The sequence below is a fragment of the Pongo pygmaeus genome, chromosome 7 (assembly GCF_028885625.2).
Source record: "Pongo pygmaeus isolate AG05252 chromosome 7, NHGRI_mPonPyg2-v2.0_pri, whole genome shotgun sequence".
NCBI classification, from domain to species: domain Eukaryota; kingdom Metazoa; phylum Chordata; class Mammalia; order Primates; family Hominidae; genus Pongo; species Pongo pygmaeus.
The window spans coordinates 73,329,286-73,356,082 of record NC_072380.2 but is presented as its reverse complement, the minus strand read 5'-3'; the positions used below and the strand labels follow the sequence as shown (position 1 = coordinate 73,356,082).

At 40.0% G+C, this 26,797-nt stretch overlaps 1 protein-coding gene across 1 annotated transcript in view; it reads right to left on the bottom strand.

Moving 5' to 3' along the window:
• The window catches only part of CLVS1 (clavesin 1), a 213,776-nt gene that overhangs the window by 117,371 nt on the left and 69,608 nt on the right, over window positions 1-26,797 (bottom strand). The window contains exon 3 of the mRNA XM_054497411.2: window positions 9,364-9,538. Coding sequence (XP_054353386.1) covers window positions 9,364-9,538 — 175 coding nt within the window. The remainder of the gene's footprint in view (window positions 1-9,363; window positions 9,539-26,797) is intronic.

The following is a 26,797-nucleotide window of genomic DNA, read 5'->3' as shown; positions in this document are numbered from 1 at the left end:
TATGAGAACCACTGCTGCAGTCCAATCCCCTCAGTTCTTGCTCATAAAGAATCTAAGGTCTCCAGGTGTCAAGCAATTTTCCCAAGCATATCTATGGAATTAGTTGCCTAACGGAAACAATAACCAACTTTCCAATTCCCGGGTGGTGTATTGGACAATAAGTTAAAAAATGCAACAAAAAAGTCCCTCAAATTTCTACCTCGTTAAGTTTCTAATTGGAAATGCTTGTCATTGCCTGGCATCTTTGGGGACTACTCCCCAACATTTTAGTCTCTATGGTTCAGGTGTAGAACCTTGGGTGGGCTCAAGATCTCATTTAGCCAAAGCACCCCTCAATCCCCTCACTCCTGCCAAGAACGCAGACAACGCAGACACTAGAGGTCACCCATACCTGAAACTTTCAGTCTTCATTGTTATCTTATGAAAAAATCCTGACCGAAAATAAAGTCAGTACAGAGAAAAGTGAGACAGAGATGGACAGAAAAAAGTGATAGTTTCCATGACATTGTTTCAACTTCAACTCTGGTCTAGCTCAGCCTGGAAAATACAGAGAATTGTCCTGTTATGTAAATGCCCTCCTCTCCTCTTTTTTTTCACTAATTCTTTTGCAAGGGCATTATTTTTAACACCTGTAGTTTAATCACCAGAGAGTGTGGGCTGTGCAGGGCAAGGTTCTCCACAGAGTTTCTTTCCAACAGAGTCCCTTCAAGAAAGCCAAATGCTGCTTTAGGTCTGATGCTAGCTCCCCTAGAACACTGACAGGACTAGAAACCTGTAATAGTCTCTATTTCTGCTAATATATTACATAGTGTATTCAGAACAGAGTCCCTGGACAGCCATACCACACTTCATTTTATAATAATGAGAGGCAGAGATCTCTTCTTTGGTGAACTGAGAAACATTAACGTGGAACTAAACAATTCACAGAGGCCAGTCCTTTGTCAAGATCAATCTCCCCCAGCTGTTTGAAGACCCTTAATATATTCTTCTCGTGAAAATCTTGCCCAACGGAGAGTATGATGGAATACTTCTTCCACCACCATGCTCCTGCTACCTCTCCTCCGGTTTCCTCTATGCCCCCACCACCTGTGGTTTGTGGACACATTTCTTAGCACAATTATCTTCCTTTCTCCACCCCCTTTCAATCCAGAGCTCTGTAGATGACACCCCCACCAATGCAATGCCACGGTTTCTCTCCAAAGCCCCAGTTCCTTAGTTTCTGTCCTAATTCTTCTCACAGCTTTCTGTCCCGATCTCCCTGTTCTCCTGCTTCTCATCTACCTTGTTCATGACACGTTGCTCTTCACTTGGGTTCTTTTCTCAGTCGCTGCTTCTCCCTCCCTAGGTTTTTTCTGAATGATCTTTTCTTTCCTCTGATTTCAAGTACCACCAAATCTATGGATCCATCCTAAACCTCTTCCTCTTCCTTCAGCTCAGATTTAATGTAAATGATGAAGATATCCACAGTATCTTAAATTCAGCATATCTAACCCCTAAAAAATGCTCATTACCTCCCACATCTGCCTGTTCCTGTCTGCACGATCTCACCAGTAGGCATCACCATTCACCCTTCACCTTAGCTTCACACCTGACCTTCATCCTTGACTCCTCCTCCACCACTTGCCACACAGCCAACCCTCAACCATTGCCTTATCTTTCTTCCTATGTGGTTATTGAATCCCTTTTATCACTCCTAGTTTAGATGCTTATCATTTCTTACGTAAATTATTGCAGTTGCCTTTTAATTGGTTCTCCTGCCTCTAACCCCTCCCTGCTCATAGCCACCAAATTAATCCCATGTGAAATATAAATCTGTGTTGCCATCTTGCTTCCATATGTCCGGTGGCTCTCTAAGTCTGCAGGAAGAGAACAAACTCTTTAGCATGGTCCAGGGGCACACAAGCTCCTTGCCTGGTGCTTGTGCATTCCAGAAAAATTAAATTAATTCTGTTTCTCTCTCCTACTGAGCTGTCTCTATGTCTTTGTCCATATTCTCTCCACTGTCTGTAAGCACTTCCTGCATCTTCACTTACTATTCCACGCTCACCTGCTGAGTATCAGCTGAGGCCTGGCCTTGCCCAGGACGCAATTCCTAACTCTACATGGCTAGATTGGATTCCTCCTCTGGGATTTTATTAGCTTGGTACATGTCTCTTTTTCCAATTATTTTAAAGAAATCATTTCTTTGTAAGTCCACCTCTGCTTTGAACTATGACCTTCCTGAGAAGAGGAACTGCATCTGTTTATCTTTGTGACTGGCTGGAAGTAACAGCTTAGTGACTGCTTCCTAAATGGATGAATCAGAGGGCTGGTGAGGTTTATAATGCATGGGAGTCTGAAAACACCATTTATCAAAAGTACACCAAAGATAAACTCATTTAAATGGAACTATTTAAAATGGGCCATACTGAGCCTGCCATCAGAATCACCAGAGTGTCATTAGCCCAAATTATCTTCCTGAGTTTAATTGATACTTAATAAGGTAGAGCATTAGAGGAGATATTTATTCTTCTAATATTCATATCATAACATAATGCACTCTTGCAAATTCAAAATTACAGCTTTGTGACCTGAGGAAGTAAAACATAGTTTGCCTAGAGGAAAAGTGTCCTTCAAGCATCACCAGAGTGTTTAGAAAACATGAATTAAAAAACTTCTTGACAAAATGCAAATATCCTTTTCCTTCCATCTGTTCTATCCGATATTCTTTAATACATGAAAACTGTAAAAATTAATAAAAGATGCTATAAATGTTACCACTGAAGAGAGTCCTACAGGATGAAAGAGGTGCATTTCAGCCTCATTAATCACCACACTGCAAAGGCATTGGGAAAGGATTCATCCCTCAATTGTCAGGTGATAATTAAAATGATCACACCAATGAACAGAAAGAAAAAGTGCCTCAAGGGTCACTGCGTGGGCAGGTGACACCAATCTCGCCCTAAGTCGTTACCTATAGTGAGCAGAAATAAGGAACTCTCTTGTTTATTTAGGGCCAGTGAACAGGCTTGTAAGGTCTAATTTTCAGAGATCCAAATTACAACGCTGGGGCAATGGAGAGTGATTTCATTTAAATGAGTGCACTAGAACCACATGGGCCCACAGACAAGGGCTGGCCTCTTCATTCTTTCAACAACACTCTAACATTGAGTAGCCACTGGCTGTCTGCCAGGCATGTTGCATGTACTATTTGATTTTCACCATAAACCTCGGAGGAGGGTACTGACACCACATTTCACAAATGAGGAAACTGAGACCCAGAAAGTGAATGATTTGCCTGAAGTCTTTGAGGGGCAGAGCCAAGACTGAAGCCCAGACAGTGGACTCTACTCTCACCCACACCAAAGTGTGGTTTGTACCAGCAGCATCAGCATCTTCTGGAAGTGTGTGTGAAGTGTAAATTCTTGGGCTCTGCTCTAGATCTATGGAATCAGAAACTCTGGGAGTGGGGTCAGCACTTTGGATTGTAACTAACCCTCCATGGGCGTCTGCGGTGCTTAAAGTTGATATCCATCACGTTCTACTATAATACCATGTTTTAGGGCACGGCTTCTCAGACTTTAACATGCATGCAAATCACCTGAAGGACTCATTGAAATACTGCTCTGATTCAGTATGTCTGGGGCAGGGCCTGAGAATCTGCATTTCTAACCAGCTCTCAGTTCTGCTGGTAGTGCTGGTTTGTGGACTACACCTGGAGAAGGAAGGCCCTAGACTGACTGTAAGCACCTGGAAGCCAGGTTGGCTTTTTTCCCTGCTGTACTCCTGTTTAGAAGACTAGCTGACCCATATTTTATGTTGGATGAATACACCATGAGTCAGGATATCTGCATATCTGACGTATGGACTGCAGAATTGGTGTGAATATATTAATATTGCTACCTTGAAATGCATCTGCCCAACCTGACTGTCAAAATTACTAATCACAATATGATCCATCATTGATACTCATGAACTACCATTGCCCATTGATGTGACAGAATTTTCATTGTTCTAATCTTTTGAGTGAATATGGCAGTTTGGATTTGCCAAAGGGAAGTGAACATATCATGTTTTGGAAAAGGGGGCAGGCTGTGGGAAGGAAGCCAGAGAGAATAAATCAAGATTTGAGGAGTATTAAAAAAGAGATGCCAAAGAGCTAAAAACAGAATTACCATTCAACCCAGCAATCTCATTGCTGGGTAAATACCCAAAAGTATATAAATCATTCTACCACAAAGGCACATGCATGCATATGTTCATCACAGCCCTATCACAATAGCAAAGACATGGAATCAACCTAGATGTTCATCAACAGTGGACTGGGTGAAGAAAATGTGATAAATATACACTATGGAATAGTATGCAGCCGTAAAAAAAAGAATGAAATCATGTCCTTTGCAGCAACATGGATGCAAATGGAGGCCATAATTCTAAGCAAACTAACATAGGAACAAAAAATCAAATACCTCACATTCTCACTTATAAGTAGGAGCTAAACACTGAGTACACATAGACACAAAGAAGGGAATAATAGACACCAGGACCTACTTAAGGTTGGAGGGTGGAAGGAGGGTGAGGAACAAAAAACTACCTATTGAGTATTATGCTCACTACCTGGGTAATGAAATAATCTGTACACCAAACCTCAGCAACGTAGTTTACCCATGTAACAAAACTGCACATGTACCCCATGAGCCTAAAATAAAAGTTGAAAGGAAAAAAACGTAATTCTCGCAACACAAAAAATAATTAAATAAATAAAGGACACTAGGGAGATAAGTGATTTGCAGTTGGCTAAGCCTCTGAGCATTGCTCCATGTTCCATCCTACCTGGACTAAAAGTTAGAAAGTCATCATTTAGGGTCAAAAAAAGAAAAGAGTTGGAAAAGCAACAGACCTCCTTTTCTACTAAAGTGGCTCAAAACTGTTGGAAGAAGTTGAATCAAAGTTGATATAAATGTCATAAAAAACAGCTTTAACAGAAAAAAAAGTCACACAATAAACCTTGAACAAAGAGTTAATGAACGCATAAAGTTTTCAGAATGGCTAGACCATAATGACATGAGCATGAAAATGAGAAAAAAACAAAAAATAGATCGCTTTCTGGATCTCTTCCAAAAAGTGAAAAACACACTTCTCTAAATCCGTAACAAATATCTGGGTCCTTCAAGGAATCAAATATTTTTAAATCGCCTACAGGACACAAGACTGTAACTCTTCCTAAGTGAAACACTTGAGGAAGGTAGCTCTTGAAGTATCTGGGTTGCTGAACATTGATAAACACAGTACATTGATTGTAATCACTGGGCTGCAGTGATTTATAAAAAATAATTTCAAAAGTTGATTTTGGACACGTCACAATGCTCAAGAGCAGGACTTCTCATTCTGCCAGAAATCCCTAGCAGAACTGAGAATAACGCTGAGCTGTATTAAAATGGTAGCATAAATATTACTTTGTTTGATTAAAATTTAAACAAATTGTAATGAACAGATACAACGGCTCTTTTAGACTTTATATTGACCACATTTAAAGATCAAATGGCCCAGCAGGAGTACATGACTTTCAAGCACTCTCAAAATTAGTATTTTGACTAAGATTTTTTGAACTAATATTTATAGAATATTTATGTAACTGGGGCAACTTAATATTCTAAACAATGACAATTCTTCAAAGCATTGCTCTAAAAGGAGGAATTTATAATACATACACTATTAGCATTTCATGACTGGCTGATACAAGATAAATTTTGATGTAAAAATCTGATGATCCCTAAAGAGAGGCCTTCAATATGATTATTATAGTGACTCATTAATAAGCCTGTGAAGGGCATAACCAAGCTCCATGCACATGCCATTTTTCAATGATTATGGTCAGAAGCAGTATTAATTACTTTTTAAAGCACAGAAATACAACTGGTAGACCAAAATAGAAGACTGTCCCCTGCTTGCTAGCCCAGTACCCCTTACCTCTACAGTACCTAGAATCACATCCACTTTGGGGTCTATTGGGAATGTGAGTAACCCAGAAAACACAGGTATATATTCTGATTCAGAATAATAGAAGCTCCTTGATGTTACATTGCAATGGCTTTTCCAAGAGATATTCCAAACATCTTTTGCTTATTACAGATGCTCTGATATGCTGCCCAGCCACAGAGAGGGCTGCCAGAAAGTCCTCAGATAACAGCTCCCTTTGGAACCTCTAGCTGAAAAGAACCACTTTGCCCAAGTTTACTACCTTTTCCTAGGACAGCCAGCACAGTGACTGAGCGCTGTGTGCATATAAAGGCCCTGACTGTTAAGTCAAACTGCAAATGCTCATTCCGGCTTCAGAATGTCTGAGGCTTCACTGGAGATGACTGAATCCCAGCTTAATTTCTCCTACTGTCCAACTTTCTTCTGTAGTAGCTTCCCCAACAGGTGTTGACCCAAAGAGCACTCCCTAATAAATCTTTGGCATGTTAGTCACATCATAGTCTGCTCCCCAGAGAACTCAAAGTGTAACAATTAGTAATCAAAGAACCCAACGTGTAGCAATTACTAATCAAAGTTCTCCTTCAACAACTGTCTTTATGGAGAACTAGGAACCATGGTAATAGGACTAAAGCTTCAGGTTCTGGAACCATGCTGTGATACAAAGTGCAGGATTGACCCAGAATGACCTTAAATTCTCACTGCCTAAAGATTGAGCTGTCTGGGATGGGCCCAACCACCTTGTCCTTGCAGGAGGTATTGTATTACCTATTTGGTGGGGGAGATGGGGGAGGGTGGGGAAGGTGGGGAGGGTTTCATACCCTAAGGCCCAAAATTCTCCAGAGGTTGAGAAGCAGGTAATCCTAGACAAATGCTATAAACAAACAGCTGAAATCCCAAACCAGATGGCCTAGCACCAAATTGGACTGCTTATTTCCCCTGACAAGGCCACTTTCTCACTCCTACCCTAGAGAAGGCAGGATGGCAGAGAGAGCAAGTTCTCTGCACGGGAACACAGGATCTCCCTCCCTCACAACCTCCCACATGTCCAAAGGATGCCTGGCTTCTTCAGGTCTCTCTGAGGGTGCATGGGAGGAAGGAAGCATGTGGCTTGTCTTCTCTCATCAATGCTGGCTGCATGCGGCTTTTCTTTTCCCTATTAAAGTCTGCCAGTGGTGTTGGAATTTATCTTGAATTTTTGTGACTAATAAATGGACACCTGTATTGGGCCCTCCTTGCACAATACAGACCACAAAGGAATGAATTCTGCTTAGTACCACTTATGGCTTTTTCAAGACATCAGAGGGGTTAATGGCTACCTGAAAAAAGTTGCTAGGAGAGCCAGTGGTAGATTGACTGAGGCATCTGAATATCCCAAAACCAGAGAGCGGATAGCCAGAAGTGAGAAGTTTTAAGTAGCTGGGCAGAGTTGACCATCCACTGTGGGCAAGAGCAGAATTGTCTTCAGTAGCCCTGAGTGCTTCCTCAGCATGGCCAAGTCAACAAGCTAAAAAGCATGGGATGGTGGAGCCCCTATCCTTGATGAAGGAACTGTACCCCAGCTCAGCTCCCCATGGACCATGGGCTTCCTCCCCATGACACGCGGGCTGTTCCTTAACCAAAGCCGTAGGACATTATGAAATTCATCTTGGACCCTGGAGTGTGACAACTGAAGGCCCAAATGGGACCCAAGTTGCCCCTCCAAAGGTCCTCTAGTATTTCCCACAAGAATAGCTTTGATTTATGTGTAGCATTACCTTTTAAAACACATTCACATGGATTAATTCAGTAAGATCTCAGTAGGTTCACGTCAACCTACTGAAATTTTCAAGGGATGTATTAAGTAATCCATACATTTTCAGGGAGAAAAATTGGAACATAGGGTTGGATAAAGGACATTTCTCTTACTGATTTAAGAAAAAAATTTTATAAAGGGCTAGAACTTGAATCACAGCTACTTGCACATGTAATAAATTATCTTTTTTTAAAAAGGTAAGATTACATGCAGCTTGTACAGAAATTCCTGGAAATATGGTCAGCATAATTTAAGCGCATGATATAAGCCCTGAAGCTTACTTTAAAACTTCCTTTGATAAAAGCTTTAAAGAGAGAGATCAGATGTTCAGAGGCTTAGGTGAGAGGAGGTTGGAGAAAAGGAGTTAGAGCTAAGAGGAAGTGACTGATGGAAAAGAACACAGAAGTCTATGATTAGGCAAGGCAGGATGCTCCATGTAGTCCATACATTCAAAAGCAATTTTACAAATGTCCCCCTAATACACTATATGATGTAGCCACCCAGGACAATGTGGCATCCCTGGAACAATGTGGACTTGCTGTTTCTTTTCTGAAATGCCTGCCCTACTTCTCCTCCTCTGGGAAATAGGATACGTTTCAATAAAATAAGATCCATTCAATAAATACATGCTTATCAGAGGCCCACTAGGTGCCAGATATTTGCTGGTGGCCAAATAGGAAGAAGCCATAATGTAAGAAACAGACCCACCAGTTATTGCAGTGGAGTGTAATGGATGATCGAAATGAGTCCTAGTCTTGCACTTTGAAGAGCATGAGTAATGACTACTTGATCTGAGAATGTCATATTTTGCTGTATACATAGCTGCCTATAACTGCCATCTATGGGGGGAGGGTCACTCCATAGAGTTAATCTGCCTATGAAATTAAGAAGGGACATAAGTTTTATCTACACTGATTTGAAATGTCTCCAAACTATGCCCTTAATTTGTTATAGTAATAGTAATTTGTAATAATGTGTCACCAGAAAGCTAAGCAGCATTGCCTTTCTGAGTTACTTCTCATAGAATCCCAGATCCTTAGAAAGTAGAAAGAACCCTAAAGACTAACCATTCTACCTTCCATGTAGCCCAGAAACCTCTTCTCCAAAATCCCCATAAGAGGTCATACAAACAGGAGGTAATTTCATCTGCTTCCTTTGTTTGCACTGAAGTGATCCACTTGAGCGCAAGCTCGGTAGCACGTTACACTCTTGGAAGTAGTGATCTGCAGGGTGCATTTCTGGGGCACAAAAATGCTTCTGAAAGCCCCATGCCACCCCTGTATATGACATGCTCATAAAGCAGATGTTTCCTAGTTTTAATTTTTGTGAACTCTCTGATGGATTAAGCCGAACATCTTGGAGCTTTATTCATTATTGCTACAGTGGATAATTTGTGCCTGGGGTAAGAGTAATTTGGAGTTATTAATGAAAATGAAAGTTAATTTTAAAAAGCATCTAAAACTCTGGCTGAGGCAAAAACATGGAGTACTCAGATGAATTTAATCCAAGTTTCCTTTTTCCACTCCAAAGGATAAATATTACTTTGGTTGCAATAATTTTTTAAAAAGTATGTTGCCACACATGGTCTTGTATTGCGCATTCATTGAACATACCTGCAACCCCTCAATGGCCAGTTTAAGGATTGAAGGTGTCAGTTTGGAGGCTTGTTTGAAGGAAAAATTACTCCAGTCTATAATTAAAATGAAGCCATTTATCTGAAGCTCCGGATCTTCGATTAGGACTTCCAATGACAGCAGGATGGCACGAAGGATGTCTGTGAAGGAGTTCCTGCAGCCAGAGCAGAAAGACAGCTGTGTGTGAGTATAAGCAGGTGATAGCACGTTGCATGCAACAGTGCTGGCCTCCGCATGCCACTGCTCCATGAACCCAGCCTGCAGGGTCACATTGGCATCCTGTACCCAAAGGGACTGAAAATACATTTGCTAAACTTCACAGCAATAATGCTTCAAGGCTTGCAGGTTGGACACCTCCCTTGGATCTGCACCCCAAACTTAATGAGATGTCCCTCTTCTGTGTTCCTGTGGCTTTCCATACTCTGCTTCCTCCACAGCCCCAGTTGCATTTTGTTGAAACACATCTCTTACCCATCTTTCTCCCTCACAGAGCTCTGATGTCTTTGAGGGTAGGGATTGGGCCATAATCATAGTTGTTTCCCCAGTACAATGAATCATTGCTGAACAAATGAGGTGAGGCCTCAATCAGAGGTGTTTATTTTGATGAAAGCTCTTTTATTTCCTTTGTATTTAAAAAATCCTGCTAAGAGTGTAGAAACATTCATGCCATTGATGCTATTTTTTAGCTTCAATTCTTGGATAGAGAAAAATAAAACAGGAAGTATGACTTATTTTCAGTGAAGGTCTACAGAGTGTGGTTTGGGAGGGAATTCGCTTTGAGTACATCAGTAACTATGACAACAGGCAGACCTGAAAACAAACTAGAATGACAGCTCTCCAGTTCTGTGTGTATTCCTCCACATCATATATGCCCATTTGCCAAGTGATTTTTGCTTTAAATAATTTTCAGACATGAAGAAGTGATGGCAAATTCACTCTATTTCACTCAGTAAATTATCTGAGCTATAAATCTAAGATCTTAGAGGATCTCTAGATTCAGTGTTTTTCTTTGGTGAGCAGGAAAATATGAGCTTGGATGGCAAGTGACGGCAAAATCTGCTACTCCCTTCAAGTTTTCCTTAAAATCAGAAGCCAAGTCCTCTTGTGAAATCAGTGTGAAACAGTCAGATTCTTGAGCATTCCAATCTGGTTCAAATGCCAATGACTCCAGATTAGAAATCAGGAAATCTGTGATAAAAATGTAAGCCAGGGCCGGGCGCGGTGGCTCATGCCTGTAATCCCAGCACTTTTGGAGGCCGAAGCAGGTGGATCACCTGAGGTCAGGAGATTGAGACCAGCCTGGCCAACATGGTGAAACCCCGTCTCGACTAAAAATACAAAAATTAGCTGGGCATGGTGGCGGGCACCTGTAATCCCAGCTACTTGGGAGGGTGAGGCAGGAGAATTGCTTGAACCCAGGAGGTGGAGGTTGCAGTGAGCTGAGATCGTGCCATTGCACTCCAGCCTGGCAGTTGCAGCCAGCCTCTGTCTCAAAAAAAAAAAAAAAAAAAAAAAAAAGGTAAGCCAGTAAGACTATACTGAATGCCTGGTGTAAACTCAGTGTTATGCCTCATGCTTAAAGTTATAAATTAGAATGTCCTATTTCTACTTTCAAAGGACTCTTAATTTAGTTGGGGTGGGGTGGTAGATTAGCAACATGCAAGGAATCAATACAATTTGAGTAGTCAGGGAAGAGTTTATGAAGGGATGAAGGCTCGGGATAATCTTGAAGAATGGATAGGAATTTTATGGATAATTGGGAAAAGGGGGAGCAAGACTTTTTTAGGAGAGAGAAGTGACACAGATGAAAAATGAAGATATTAGCCTATTCTGTTTCTGTATAGTTCTTCTTACTAAAAATCATTTCCTTATATTAAGCCAAAATTTTCCTCCTTCAAATCCACCCAGTTGGGGTAGTTCTGCTATATAGAAAAAACCCTCAAGTCTCCCCACACCACACACTTTCAACTATCTAAGCATGGTGGTCATGATACCCTACATAATCTCTAGATTAAAAAAAAATTGTAACTTTAACCTTTTCTCATAGAAAATGGTTCTTAATACTATTTTTGTCATTATTTCCTTTCAGATACATTCCTTTTTCATTTTTAGAGATGTCCTATTCTTGTTGTTGTAGAATAGGTTTTCATTGGGACTTTGTGTGCTTTTGTTTTTCCTTTCACATCAAAACAATTATCCAAAGACCCAAGTCTTTTTCAGAGATACAGCTTTGTATTGGAAGCAAACATTGATTTAAGAGGAGCAAGGGAGCAAAGATTATGAGTTTAGGCAATTCCAAATGGAAATGCCCAACTGGTAAACCGGAAATTATCATTAGGGCATCAGGGAGTCTGAGCCGAGATAAGCTTTCTTAGGAAGAGCATAAACACAGAGAAAGTCAGGATGGAAAGGTTAAGCCTAAGGTAAAGCTTACATACGGTACTGAGGTTGAAGGAAGAAGAATTAAATAATAAAAGGGGAGAGGATCAGCGTTGTGTTAAAAAAGAAAAAGAAGAAGAACAGAATATTTCAAGAAGCAAGGGTATGACAGATTGCATTACTGTGTTACTGACACCAATTCTTCACTTATCCCTGTATCCACACACTAGCTATGGCCTCCTTGAGGATACAGTGTATTTTTTGTCTCTTGTTCATGTGACTTGATTTGACAGTAAACATTATTAGTAACTTTAACCACTGGCACCATGACAGGATGCCAATTCCAAGCCTAGCTCTTAAGAGACTTCAGATGTTACCACTGTTCTCTTACCCTTCTACCGTTGCTATAGTAAAAAATATGCCACAGCCAGCATGCTGAACTGTGAACAAGGGTGAAAGACACACAGACCAGTGACTCCCCAGCCAACTAGCAGGTTTTCATTAGAAGTAGTGCTACCTAGGTGAACCCAGCCTAGATAAACTGCAGCTACCCACAGGTGCATAAGCAGCAATAAATGATTGCTTTCTTCAGCCACAGAGTTTTGAGATGGTTTGTTACATAGCAATAGCTATTCAACACCAAAAGGTAGTTAACAAAGTCAAATGAAAAAAAAAGATCAAGGAGAATAGGAAGGAGAAAGGACCATGAATTTCTCAACAAATACTCTTTGGGGGGTTGTGGGAGAGCACTTTTAGTTGAATGGTGAAGATAGAAATAATTAATTTTGAAGATCTTAAGCAAATTACTTAATCTCTATCTCATTTTACTCCTTTAACTACAAGCTGGCACGTCTTTTCAACACATATCCACACTTATCCACTCCAAGAGAAAATACTGAGCTCTGCCTGGAAACCATTCTATGCATTTTGGAGACCACAACCTTTATTGAAGCACAGGCACTGGCAGTGAAGGAAATGTTATGTTCCTGGGATGATCCCAGGAGAAAAGTAGAAGGTTTATGGACTTCATTACAGTTTCCAAATGTTTGAATGCTTTACTTTTCCAGAGAAACTGGGCAGGCAGGAAACAGTTGCATGGACTGTGTCTCGAGTCATGAAGCTTTGCCAATGTGGAGGAGTGTGAACCTACCTCTTACCTTAGCTGCAGTCATTACCTTGATTTCCTTAGTTCTTGGCTTCCTTGTATGAATTTCCTCGTTGTTTTCCTCTTCACTTTTTACAACACCTTTTGACTTCTGGACTCCTAGCTTTTTAAAATTTAAAATGGCTATCAGACCTAATAATTTATGTAGATACTCCACCCTCAAAAACATGGAGCATAACTCCCCACTCCATAAGTGAGCTGAGCATTGTGGCTCCCTTCAAAGAGTACAGTATAGAAAGAGGAAGAAGAGTTACTGTACACTGGAGAAATGCTACCTCAGCCAGGTGATCCAGCTCAACCTAGCCAGTGATACATCATGTTGACTGTATTTATTCTTCCTAAGGTGATGAAAATGGCACTTGACCTCTATGCTCTTCCTGCCAGATAAATATAACCCAAGAGTAATCATGAGAAAAACATTAGACAAATTCCAATTGAGGGACATTCTACAAAATACCTGACAGGTACTGCTCAAAATTGTCAAGTTTGTCAAAAAACAGTGAAAGTCTGAGAAACTGTCACAGCCAAGAGGAGCCTAAAGAAACATAAAGATTAAAGGTAATGTAGGACCTTGGGTGGGATCCTGGGACAGAAAAAGGACATTAAGTAAAAACTAAAAAAAAATCCAAATAACGTATGGACATTAATGAATAACGTATTAATAATGGTTCATTAGTCATAACAGTAACACTGTACTACTATAAGCTGAAAATAATAGAGAAAATTAGAAGGCAGGACATAGGGAAAGTCTCTGTACTGTCTTCACAGTAATTGTGTAAATCTAACATTGTTGTAAATAAAAAGTTTATTTTCAAAAAATAGATGCCCTCTAGAGTTTATAATCTGCCAGAATAAATCTTCATAAATATTCTAACAAGGATTCTAAGCAAACCAAAAATGGTCATAAGCAGTTCACCTACATTATGCAAATTGCAGAAATGAGAACAGAAGACGTATCTAGAGTTTCTTCATTCTACTAAATCATTTACATTTATATATGGTTTAACTCCAAAAACTCAGGGGGAAAATTTTTTTGATTTATTTTATTGCCTGCAATCACAATTCTATCAGAGTATTTTAGCACTTCTATCAAAATGAACTAACATGACAAATGGATATTTACATTTCTTCCACCCTTTTCTATAATTTGCATAGCATTTATACAGTCAGTTATGGATATTAGTTTTGAATTAATTATAAGTTCAAATGTGATAATGTATGTGAGAGGACTATGTGAACTGCAAATTGCCAGTGAAATGTAGAGAACTCTATTAGCAGACAATAGAAAACTTAAATTTTTTCCCCATAAAGAATTTTATACAAATTAGGACTTAGTAAATATTTATCTACAGGGGTTTCATCATTATACTGTGAGCAGTTAGAGATTATGAATAGTGACTCATTTTTAGGTTCTACTGTTGTATATATGAGTTAAGCACCTGAGGCTTTAAAACCTAAGTCAACAGCACAATACAAACAAAATACAAAATAGTGGAAATTAGTAAGTTTTTACCAATGAGAAAGTATTCAAGTTTCAAGACATGGCCCATTTGTGCTTTGAGTTTTTAGTGGAGATTCCAGAACTTGATCCCAGTGCTAGACTCATAAGAAAAATTAGGCTATAAGTGATCAGATAACCACATAAAGATACGATGGAGTTGAAGGCGACATTTTTTTTTAGAAGGAATATGAGGCAGCCTCTTAGTCAATTCTGAAATCACAGGGCATATTCCTATACTTATTTTTTGTGCTGCAGCAAGACGTCTGTTACAGACAACCCACAAAGTGGGAGAAAATATTTGCAAACTATGCAACTGACAAAGGACTAGTATCCAGAATCTACAAGGAACTCCAACAAATAAGCAAGAAAAAGACAAATAAGTCCATCAAAATGTGGGCTAAGGACGTGAATAGACACTTCTCAAAAGAAGATATACAAAGGGCCAACAAACATATGAAAAAATGCGCAATATCACCAATTATCAGGGAAAGGCAAATCAAAACCACAATGCAATACCTAAACTTACTCCTGCAAGAATGGCCATAATCAAAAAAATCAAAAAATAATAGTTGTTGGCATGGATGTGGTGAAAAGGGAACACTTTTACACTACTGGTGGGAATGTAAACCAGTACAACCACTATGGAAAACAGCATGAAGATTCCTTAAAGAAATAAAAGTAGATCTACCATTTGATCCAGCAATCCCACTGAGTATCTACTCAGAGGAAAACAAGTCATTATAAGAAAAAGACACTTGCTCACGCATGTTTCTAGCAGGATAATTTGCAATTTCAAAAATATGGAATCAGCCCAAATGTCCATCAATCAACAAGAAAATAAAGAAAATGTAGTATGCCATGGAATACTACTCAAGCATAAAAAGGAATGAAATAATGGCATACACAGCAACCTGAATGGAGTTGGAGACCGTTATTCTAAGTGAAGTAACGTGGGAATGGAAAGCCAAACATCATATCTTCTCACTTAGAAGTGGGAGCTAAGCTATGAGGATGCAAAGGCATAAGAATGATACAGTGGCCGGGCGCGTGGCTCACGCCTGTAATCCCAACACTTTGGGAGGCCGAGGTGGGCGGATCACGAGGTCAGGAGATCAAGACCATCCTGGCTAACACGGTGAAACCCCGTCTCTACTAAAAATACAAAAAATTAGCCTGGCGTGGCAGCAGGTGCCTGTAATGCCAGCTACTCAGGAGGCTAAGGCAGGAGAATGGCGTGAACCCAGGAGGAGGAGCTTGCAGTGAGCCGAGATCGTGCCACTGCACTCCAGCCTGGGCGACAGAATGAGAGTCCGTCTCAAAAAAAAAAAAAAAAAAGAATGATACAGTGGACTTTGGAGACTTGTGGGGAAGGATAGGAGGGGAATGAGAAATAAAAGAGTACACATTGGGTACAGTGTGCACTGTTCAGGTGACGGGTGCACCAAAATCTACTAAAGAACTTATCCGTGTAACCAAACACCACCTGTTCCCCCCAAAACTCTATTGAAATAAAAACAAAAAATAAAATTTTTTTTATAAAAAAACTCTTTGGCCAGTTCTGTCTTTAAACCTCTTGACATCACACTTAATAGGATGATTTGATTTTGGAAATTTCTTAAGGTCCACCACAAACCACAAAGTGGTTTTGCAGATGATTTTCGCCAAATATCTATGTCTTGGTTATAGGTGCAAAAACATTGCAATCCACCACATCTTCCTCCCTTCGTCCCATTTGAAACTTCTCCCAAAAATACTTCCTAAAATAACTATGATGTGGTCCTTACAGTTTCAGAGTGTGCTTTGCCTTTCCTCTGATAATGATGTCTAAGCCAAGGTGGAGAGGCAAATGTGCTCCTTCTGTACATCTGCTGATGTATTTTGGCCTCTAGACTGGGGAAAAATCCTCCTTTGGCAAACTGGCAAAAGGGCCTGTACTTGAGAAAGGTGATTGGGCTTAACACTGTGGATCTGCCACTCACCAAACATGCAACCATCCATACAAACTGAAGTTCAGCAATGGACAATTTCCTGTTCCTTACACTTGTAGGGTTATTACTAGCACTATCCAAAATAGTGTGAAGGAGCCTCCTATCCCAACAGGAGGCAGTATTTGTATTTACATGAATTATAGAGATATCCCTCTTAGTCACTGTTTTCATGATGATGATGGTAGCAGGACAATAGGGAGTGTGCAAATTTTAATTGTTTTGTTTCCATGTGAGCTTATTTTCTCCTCTTCTAGGCCTGTGAGTCTTTGAAAAACTGTCTAAAATGGGAATTCATGTGAGACACTTTCTTAAATGGTTTGTAATAATTCTTACATAATTCAGGTTTTAGCTGAATATGTGCCATCATGCTCCTAAGCAAATAAATCCTTATTTCTCAGTGAGGTAATGAAGGAGAAAGAAAAAAAAAAATTGTGTTCTGAAAATATGAGATTCAAGCAGTGAATGAAAAATGTTTGGCTTTGCTCCAGTAGAATTAATATTAGCAAAAGGTTGTATTAAATTTACTACCCTGAATCTTAGCTGGAAACTTAAATTAGACAATCACTTTTCTCAGCAAAGTTGGTCACAAAGAGAACAGAAGCCTGGATTTAACTCCATCTCACATAATTTGATGAGGCTCACATTCTCAAGAAGAAAAAGGAAGGATGGAAGGGAAGAAGAGAAAAGCAAAAAGGAACAAAGAAGGGATGAGAAAGAAGAGCGGAGGGAGGGAGAGGGAGAAGAAAAGAACAAAAGGAAAATAAAGGAAAGAAAAAATCTTGCAAGCAAATTTTCATCTCTTTGAATTTTATCTTATTTCAATCAGTACTGGAAACTTTTGGAATTGTATTAGCATAAGAATATAATTCTCTGAAATACCAGAATAATGAGTTGTCTAACTTATTATTAATTGTAATTCAAGAATACTTGGCATTCAAAGCCTCAGCATCAGATTTTTAAAAATAATGTATTGAATACTATTTTATTCAAACATCTGATAACACACATGTGGAGTTTTAGATAGGGAGCCAGCTACATTATTTCATCTGCTTCTGAATTTTTGGTTCAGTTCAGTTCACAGACGCTTGACTAAGAACAGTGTTTATTTTATAAAAACAGCTAGAGTCATTGCAAATGTGTGTCTCTCTAGCAAGTACGGCAACAATATATGGAGAGAGTTTGGGGACTGTCATCCTCTGCCCGAGTCCACCCCTATCTGACCAATGCTACTAAGGACAAAACACAAAGGGTAATGTTCTTGTCCAAGAACAAGGCCCTGATTTTGAAATAGCATAGAGAATATTGGACAAAAACAGTGAAGACAATATTCTCTCAAGTACAGCATGGAAATAAGAGCCTGTGTTTCTCCAGACCACTCCTGGCAGGCCTATCCATCTCTGGATATAGACACTAGAGTGCAAAGCATTCATATCCACCACTTAAAATGACACTTGAAACTAAAGCTTTTAAACTCCAACATGCCAGGATAGTTTTTCATTTGTGTTTCTGCGGAGAAATAGAGTATGTATCACTGTGTGTGTGCATGTGCAATAACTCACCATTTACAGTTAATTTCCCTAGATGTTGTCTTCCCTCTAGTTCTTTGGTTTAAATAAAGCAGTGGTTTGAATAAATAAAAACCAACATTTTATCACATTTGGTCCAGGTGCTTCTATATTCTCTCAAGAATTGAAGAGAATGAAATTAGCATCAAATGCATCTATTTCTTCACTTCAAAATTTAATGCAATTTCTTATTATTCAATGTCTTCTTTTAAAACTGTTGAAGTACCTGCAACTGTAATAAGGAGTCAGGAGGCATTTGTTCAAAGATTTAATCATTCTGTACGTTGTGGAAGACACAAAGAGAAAAAAGTAATTTTACTTTCCTGCCAGTAGATGGAAATCAGTAGGAGACAGTAAAATATATGTACATGGGAGGCAATGAGGGTTTAGAGTTCGGCAGAGTCTGATTTAAATCCCAGCTGTCCTATGTAAGGTTAGCAAGTAACTTAATCTCTGTGTGGTTTCATTCCCTCATCTGTAGAAGGAGGATCACAGCACCTACACCTCACTGGTAACGATGAAGTGCAGAGTGCACATAAAGCCTTAGCAGCTCACGGTAATGCACAGAAAATGCTGATGGTCATGGTAGTCTTCATTATTACCTGAGTAAACATGACATGAAGGAAAAAGTAACAGGGGTTGCAAAGTGCTTGGGAATTACAAGAAGGAGAGATCACTTATGATTGGGGAGTTTTGGAAAGTCTTCCACTGGGTCATGAGAAATGGGGAGGTTTGGACACTGGACATAGAAAGGAAAGGGCAGAAGGAGCCACATAAACAACAGTAAGAGCTTAGTGTGTAGACATCATGTATTGAAGAAATGCAGAGTTTTCCTGTGCCATGGGGCAAATGAAAAGGAAGATAAAAATAAGATCAGAAATGTGATTGTGATTCATCTCATTCTGCTTGGTGGGAGAATTGCTGACTGTTATGCTGATGAAGGAAATGATGGCTTCTGTGCCTCAGGGAGATTTGGGCTGGCAGCAGGAACTATGTGCATCAAAGGCAGGGGACAGGAGTCGAGCAGCTCAGTTAGTTAAAGGGAAGTGATGCAATACACTGGGTGAGAGCTGAATGGAAATAATAGAGATATGGGAGGAACCATGAAGGATAGTAGCCAGGACTTAGGTACCAATTAGATATGGGTGTGAAGAGAGGAAGGACCTAAGGAACTAAGTCAGGTAGGAGTGAGTCAGAGGTGCTGTAGTTGTGACTAGTTCTTACACAGTAAGAATCAGCACCCAGCACAGTATCACACAATATTAATATTAACATTACTTGATATCAGGGCTGTCAAGGGTTACTCAGAAGTATATGGGCTGGTAGGGTCTACCAAATGTGATAAAATACCACCATAAGCAGGTGCCATGTCTGCAGAAGAGAGTATTTCCTGTCCTATTTATAACAAAGGAATGCTTGCCCTGCTAGTCTAGACCATCAGCTCCATTCAAGCTGGGGGTTTGATGCATTTGCCTTTGAATCCCTGAAAATCCCCAGTACCTATACATAGTAGATGCTCAGCAAATGTTTCTAAGTGAAAGAAGGAAGGTAGGCATGGTGCCAACTTGCTTTGACCAACACTGAGATCACTAGTGGTTGAATCTCCTTACTCTTCAAAGTTTCTCATGCTCATTGCTGATGTCTGATTTGTGTCCTTAAGTACTTTTTCTATTATGACTCATGCTTATAGAGAACAATGTATTACTGAGCACCTTGGGTCCAAGAGGAGGAAAGGAAACAGATTTGATTCTGGTTTAGGAGAGGGCCAGATGTGTGTGAATGCAGTAGTGTATGTAGTGAATGTAGTGTGAATGCAGTCAGTGATAAAATGCAGTCAAGAACAGTGAATAACAAATGCTAGATGGATGCTTACAAACAGGAAGGCTTCTATACCGTGAGACTCTTAGCCATTGGGAAAGATCTGGTCCTCAAACACCATTTTAAGACAGCCCAAAATATAAATGGGGAAGGGTTTATTTCATGTAGCTCTCTGGATAGAGATTGCACCAGGGCCCATAGACAGCAGCAGCAGAAGAAATTAAAAACAAAACAAAAAACCATCCCAATGGAAGTGAGCTATGATCTTCCCATCTATTACTAAACAAATATAAAAAATTAATTTCATGCTTGTCTGTTCTAGTAAATCCCTTGGCTGAGGATCTGCAGAAAGTAAAAACTAGGAAGAGTTTCAAGAATGCAAATAAGCGCTTAAAACAGCTAAATTAGCATTGGTTTAAGCACTTCCGTTTTGGCCATTCTATTTTCAGTCAAGGTTTACACCAGGGTTTTTCTACACCCATAAACCAAAAGCAGGCAGTAGGTCACCAGATGTCTCAGCCTTCCTGTCTAACGACATAGAGTGATTTCACAATTCATGATGGACAACATACACACAAACACACACACACACACACACACACACACACTGTAAACTGGCATCTTCTAAAATTACAAACATATGACTTCGGAGATGATTCTTTAACTATTCCATGAAGATTTCTTGAGCACTAGGCGTGGAGCTAGGATCATATCAGACTACTCAGAGCCACAAACAGCAAAATCTCCCCCTGACATGAGTGAATTAAGTAAGATGGTCACGTTACTCCTACTTCAATTGACATTTATAGATTCTTTTTTTTTTTGAGATGGTGTTTCACTCTTGTCACCCAGCCTGGAGTGCAGTGGTGCAATCCCAGCTCACTGCAACCTCCACCCCTGGGGTTCAAGCTATTCTCCTGCCTCTGCCTCCCGAGTAGCTGGGATTACAGGCACCCACCACCACACCCAGCTAATTTTTATATTTTTGGTAGAGACGGGGTTTCACCATGTTGGGCAGGCTGATCTCGAACTCCTGACCCAGGTGATCCACCTGCCTCGGCATCCCAAAGTACTGGGATTACAGGCGTGAGCCACTGCGCCTGGCCGACATTTATAAATCTTGCATTGGGTTCATGGAAATGTGCTAGTCACTACCTGAAATCGAATATTCTTTCTCCTGAACCTGAATCTTACAACCATAAAATCACTTTTGGGATAAGAAATTGGATAATATGATGAGGCTTTTTTAAAGAAAAATATCTATCCTGTGGTACTACATTGCTTTGAATGATTTTACACTCCTGAGCTCCTTCCCTCTCAATGATATTCTGCAATCACTCTTGCAATCAAGAGGTACCTTTCTGAAATCATAAACTCTGATAACAGTGTGCAAGGCAACTTGAATTCAATAGTGAATTAGTAAAGCAACTCTAGGTATTGCTTTTCACGGGAAGCACACCTCTAACTTGAGTTAGAAGTATACAGCATCTCGTAATTTTAATTAACTCAGGAAATTGCCTACTCCAATGAAAACTCCAAACCTCCATATTTAATAAAGAGATCAATACATTCTAAAAGGATAACAAGCTTTTACAACCAAGGGAAGCCCCAAGGCTCTAAAATTAGTTGCCTATAATGAGAAATCTGAACCCCGAAAAATATGGGTGATTCACACCTAATAGAAATGGATTGAACTTGGAGAGTCTGTAGTCTGATTTAAGTTTTCAAAGTTGGTTTATCCTTTCTCCATTTTACAAATTCTATCCTTCTTAATCATAAGAAACCTAAACAGAAGTAGGCAATCAAATTCATGAAATATTAGAAGGAATGAGCTGTAGGAAGTTATTATGTAACTGAAAGAAAAGTCTTATCTTCATAGGTAATACATTCAAGGCAGCTTTGATAGAAATGCAACTTGTTGGCTGTTTTGCAGGCTGGTATTCTTCTACCTGGGTATCATCCTTCAACTGTTTATCTTCCTCAAGACACATCATGGTTATTAGATTCTTGGAGCTAGCAGGATATAAGGCTGCTGTGACTTCCACAGCTCTGAGGTGCAGGAACACCCTGACCACTGACTACACTATTTCTGAGTTTTGGCACCAATAAGGCAAGGCTGATGGAAAGAACTCTTGGTCTTGACCAACTCCTGTAATGCCTAGTGGTGGCTAACAAGTAACAATAATGATAGGTGGCTTGTTCATCCTTTAAAACCAGGTTAAATATATTCCCATAGCCCTGAGGGGAAAAACTTTCTGCAAATGCTACCTACACTTCTTCTAGAAGTGAATATGTGCTTAACTTGGGCAGAAAAGTCACCTTTGGAGGTTTCCAGAGTCATTTGGGGCCTAGAGCGCTGTAAATATAAGAGTTAATTGGCAGGACCAGACGTCTCAGGATAGAGATGTGGGAGTTCTTATGATTTTTCTAGAGAAGGGCCCACAGACACACCCATGGCGCCCCAGCCTAGCCCAAGTCAGGCAGGTCACAGAGACTAAAGAGTGGCCTCACCGTCTCCCTGCACTCTCTTCATAAACCAGTGGGCTGAGAGCTCTATTGGACCTACTTTTGTTCCCTGGTCAGAACATAGGCTCCAGCTTAATTCTAAGAATCAGAAACAAACAAGAGATAGCATTTAATAAGTTTACAAAAGAACAAACATAGGAACATGGGGTCAACATAGTTCATTTAGCAACAATAACAACAAAACCCAGTGGACTGGTTGACTTTTCCTATCCAAAGTGCTGTGTGTTTGGAGAGTTAATTTTGCTCTACCAGGTAACATTACCCACAGAAGCTCTGATGCCTCACTGGGAAATTATTTTATGAAAGTGGTGAAAGAAAACATTGGTTTCTTTTCCTTAATTACATCACAAATTATCACTTGGCAATTCTCTAAGCAATCAGAGCCAGTGGTTATTATTTATCACTGCCACTTAACAGTAGCTACACTGCAGGAGATACTGTAAAACATCAGCGTACATTCCCTTCAAAGTGGGTCCAAAATATCCTACACTCTGAATAGCAAACAGAATTTAGAAAATGCGTTAAATATGTATATAGACACAATTTACATATTTTAAATTCTCACACAAGGAGAAAATACAACATTTTAGGATTTAGGATTTTGCTAGAGAAGGATGTCGGTGCCTATATTTATCTTAACAAAATCTCAGGGATTGTCTCAATAGAGAAACCCTTGAGGAGACTGCTTAGAAAGATCAGCAGTTTAATTTCCAAAGGGGAAAAGAGGAAAAAATGTGAATGCTCTGCCCTTGGAAAGTTCTATCTGAAATTTTACCTCCTGCTTTAATCCTTGCCTGCTACAAGTTGATGACCCCATTACCTATTCTTTTTCCATTAACTAAGTTACAAGGAGTGCTTTCCTAGTTCTGGCTCATATAGAACCTTCCCAGAGAAAAGAGCTGTCTCTTTCACCCACATTCAGAAATCAGGAGTCATACTTACCCACCTACATAATTCTTTGAACCCTGAGGCAACATATAAATATTGTAAGTAATTGCTGACTGCAGCAAGCTGAAGTATCAGGGAAGCCTGGGGAGAGAGTGAATTAAGATGGAGGCTGGTTCTTCCAGATGGATTTACAATTCAGATAGAATCAGGCAACTGAGAGCTAACAGGAATCTTTGTAATTACATAGTGATCTTCAACTGGAGGTAAATTCACCGCCTTCCCATTTGGGGGACCTCTGAAAATGTGTGTAAGTGGGACTTCATTACTGGTTTTCAGAATATTTAGAGAATACTACCAGCATTTATTGGGCAAAGAGCAGTATTATAAATATCCTGCAATGTGCAATATAACCCCCAGAATAATATCCCATCCAAATGGTAGTAACCTCTTTCTGTTATATAATGAAACTCAGATCTGGAAGGGCTCAGTGAAACCAGATGAGCAGTTATGTGTACAGTGAGTACAAGGTTCCTGACTCCTAGGTCCAGTGTGCTTGACATGTCTGTGAGACTTACAGAACATTCAAAGAAAGAAATGGCTGTAAGGGGAGACTGACCAACGTATGAAATGAGGAATATTCTTTCCTCTTCTTCCCCACCTAGAAAATTCTTTCCCTTCTCCACACTGAGCTGACTCTTTCTCATCTTTCAGGTCTTGGCCAAATGTCCCATTCTTAGGGAGACCTTCCTACCGCAGGAAGTCACAGAGTATTGACAATGACTCCCATCTTGACCAAACTCTGAGCCCTTTCCCTGAGTAGGCCTCATGCTTGGCCCATGTTCTCAGCCTTCAAAGCCCAGTTTTAGCAAAGAACTCTGCTAAGCCAATTTGTTGAGAATCCCCTTACCCTTGATATTAATCAAGTTCCTCTTTTTCCTCACTCTGTCCTTGACACCTGACTACGTTCCTCCTAGTAATTTTTCATCAACAGCCTCACTCTGCCTGTGGCTATAAATTCTCATTTGTTCCTGTTGTATTTGGAGTTGTGTTCAATCTCTGTACTCTATTACAGTAGCCTTTACCTCCTATTGCAATACACTTGAGCAAAGTCTTTTTTGTCATTTTGTGTCCAGTGTATACCATTTCTTTTATAATATTAATAAATGAATATATATCACATGCATATATTCCAAACATGAGTTATCTGGATAGCTGTTTCCACATGGGAAAGTTGACCTGAAAGTAGGGATAGAAACATGGTGGATGAGATAAAGGAACTTCTAATAAGGTGAATGCAATCGAGACTGGGTTGTTCCTTCTGTAATAAGACCCTGAAGAACTCTCTCTGTACAGCCAGAGATGGGCTATGGGGAAGACTTATTGCATTCATTTGTCCTAATGAGCTTTCTCTACAGCCAAGGCAGACAGTTGTGTCAACCTATGAGACAGGGAAAAGTAAGTCTCTAAAAGACTTGGAGAATGTCCTTTGAGGTATTTAATTTACAAAAGAGACAACCTAGCATCTTGGGATTATGTGGACAAAATGAAAGCTGGGATACTATTGAGTAGGGCAGACTCTTTCAGTTATTATTCCATGCTTACTGGACACATTCATTTCTACTAATCTGTGCATTCTTCCCTGACACATTAGTCATCATTGAAAGCTTGAAGACATCTGATATGATTTGGATCTGTGTCCCCACCAAATCTCATGTTGAATTGTAATCTGCATTGTTGGAGGTGAGGCCTGGTGGGAGGTGATTGTATCATGGGGGCAGAGTTCTCATTAATGGGTTAGCGCCATCCCCTTGGTTGTGTTCTGGTGATAAAGAGTAAGTGACTTATAGTGAGATCTGGTTGTTTAAAAGTGTATAGCACCCCCTCCCCTTTTTCTCTCTTCCTTCTGCCCCTGCCATGTAAGATGTGCCTGCTTCCCCTTCACCTTCCACCATGATTGTAAGTTTCCTGAGGCCTCTGGAGAAGCAGCAGCCACTGTTTCCTGTACAGCCTGCAGAACTATGAACTAATTCAACCTCTTTTTTTTAAAATAAATTATCTAGTCTCAGATATTTCTTTATAGAAGTGCAAGGATGGACTAATACAACATCTCTTAGAGAAAATCAACTATAACATTTATTGCTTATTATTTAAGCAAGTCATCACAAATTCTTCAAGAATCAGTGAAAGAGCTTGTGTTTATTATTCCACATCGGTGCTATAAAATGGCATCTCACATATTCTTTCTTATGCCTAATGCAAAGTTGTCAAGAAGAGAACATCATACTTTAAAAACAAAAACAAAAACTTCAGACTAATCTTGAAATCTAACAAAACAGAAACTTCTTCTGAATTTATGTAGCTCCAGTAAGTTGGACAAAGCCATCTCAGAAGAGCACAGAGCTTATTCATTTACAAGCCAAAAGACAGTTTGTTCCAGCTAAATTTTACTTGGGCTGGCCTCTCTTAGAAGAAGGTAATATTTGCGTTTTTGATTGATTGACTGATTGATTGATCGGCAATTCTGTTTTAAATGCATGCATACAAAATATTTGTTCAACCAGACTTTTATCACTGACTATGGGATGCTTTCCATAGTCAGAGGATTTCTGGGTTGGAAATGGAGAAAGGGGACTTCTGGAATCATCTAGATCCCAAATAAAACCTTGCTTTAGTTTTTTTTGGGTTTTTTAAAGGTGATTAGAAAGCATTTTCTTGCCAATCACCCATGGCAAATCCTGGTCTCTGGGAAGACCAGGAAGGCGTCTTAATGCAGTGGGAAAGGTGTGTTCTTCTAACTGAAGATCCTAAGTGGTCTCTTAAGTGTTTTTTCCTCCAGATCTCAATGCGCAGAGTACTACCCACTTCCACTCAAGTCTGCCCTTTCCCAAACTCCCTGCGGGCCTGCCTACAATGACTCTGTAGAGTTGCAAGTTGCTTCAGAGGCTGGGATGTGTGTTATCCCTGTTCAGTGGAGGGCCATGCCGATAGCAGGTGCTAGGTAATCCCAAAGAGCTCCAGATACAGGATTCAGCAGCTGGCAACTCAAATGCCTAGGAACGCCAGGCAGGACATGTGAGCGAATGAAGCAGGCCAGGGGGACACAGGCCCACCAGTTTGTTATCACTCATCTACAAAAAAACATCTAATAGGGGAAAAGGAAACCAGGTTTTGCCATAGGTTAATTATATACACTTAAACAAATTATATAACTTCTTCATGATCCCAGTTGACTATTAGTAAAATGCAGTCATATTTATACTAGGTTCAGAGTTCTTACATCTAAATTGATTTTAACAGTCTTTTCTGGCTGGGCATGGTGGCTCACACCTGTAATCCCAGGACTTTGGGAGGCCGAGGCGGGCAGATCACCCGAGGCCAGGAGTTCAAGACCAGCCTGGCCAACATGGTGAAACCCCATCTCCACTAAAAATACAAAAATTAGCCGGGCATGATGGCACTTGCCTATCACCCCAGCTACTCAGGAAGCTGAGGCAGAAGAATCACTTGAATCTGGGAAGCAGAGGTTTCAGTGAGCTGAGATCACACCATTGCACTCCAGCCTGGGGGTCGCAGCAAGACTCTG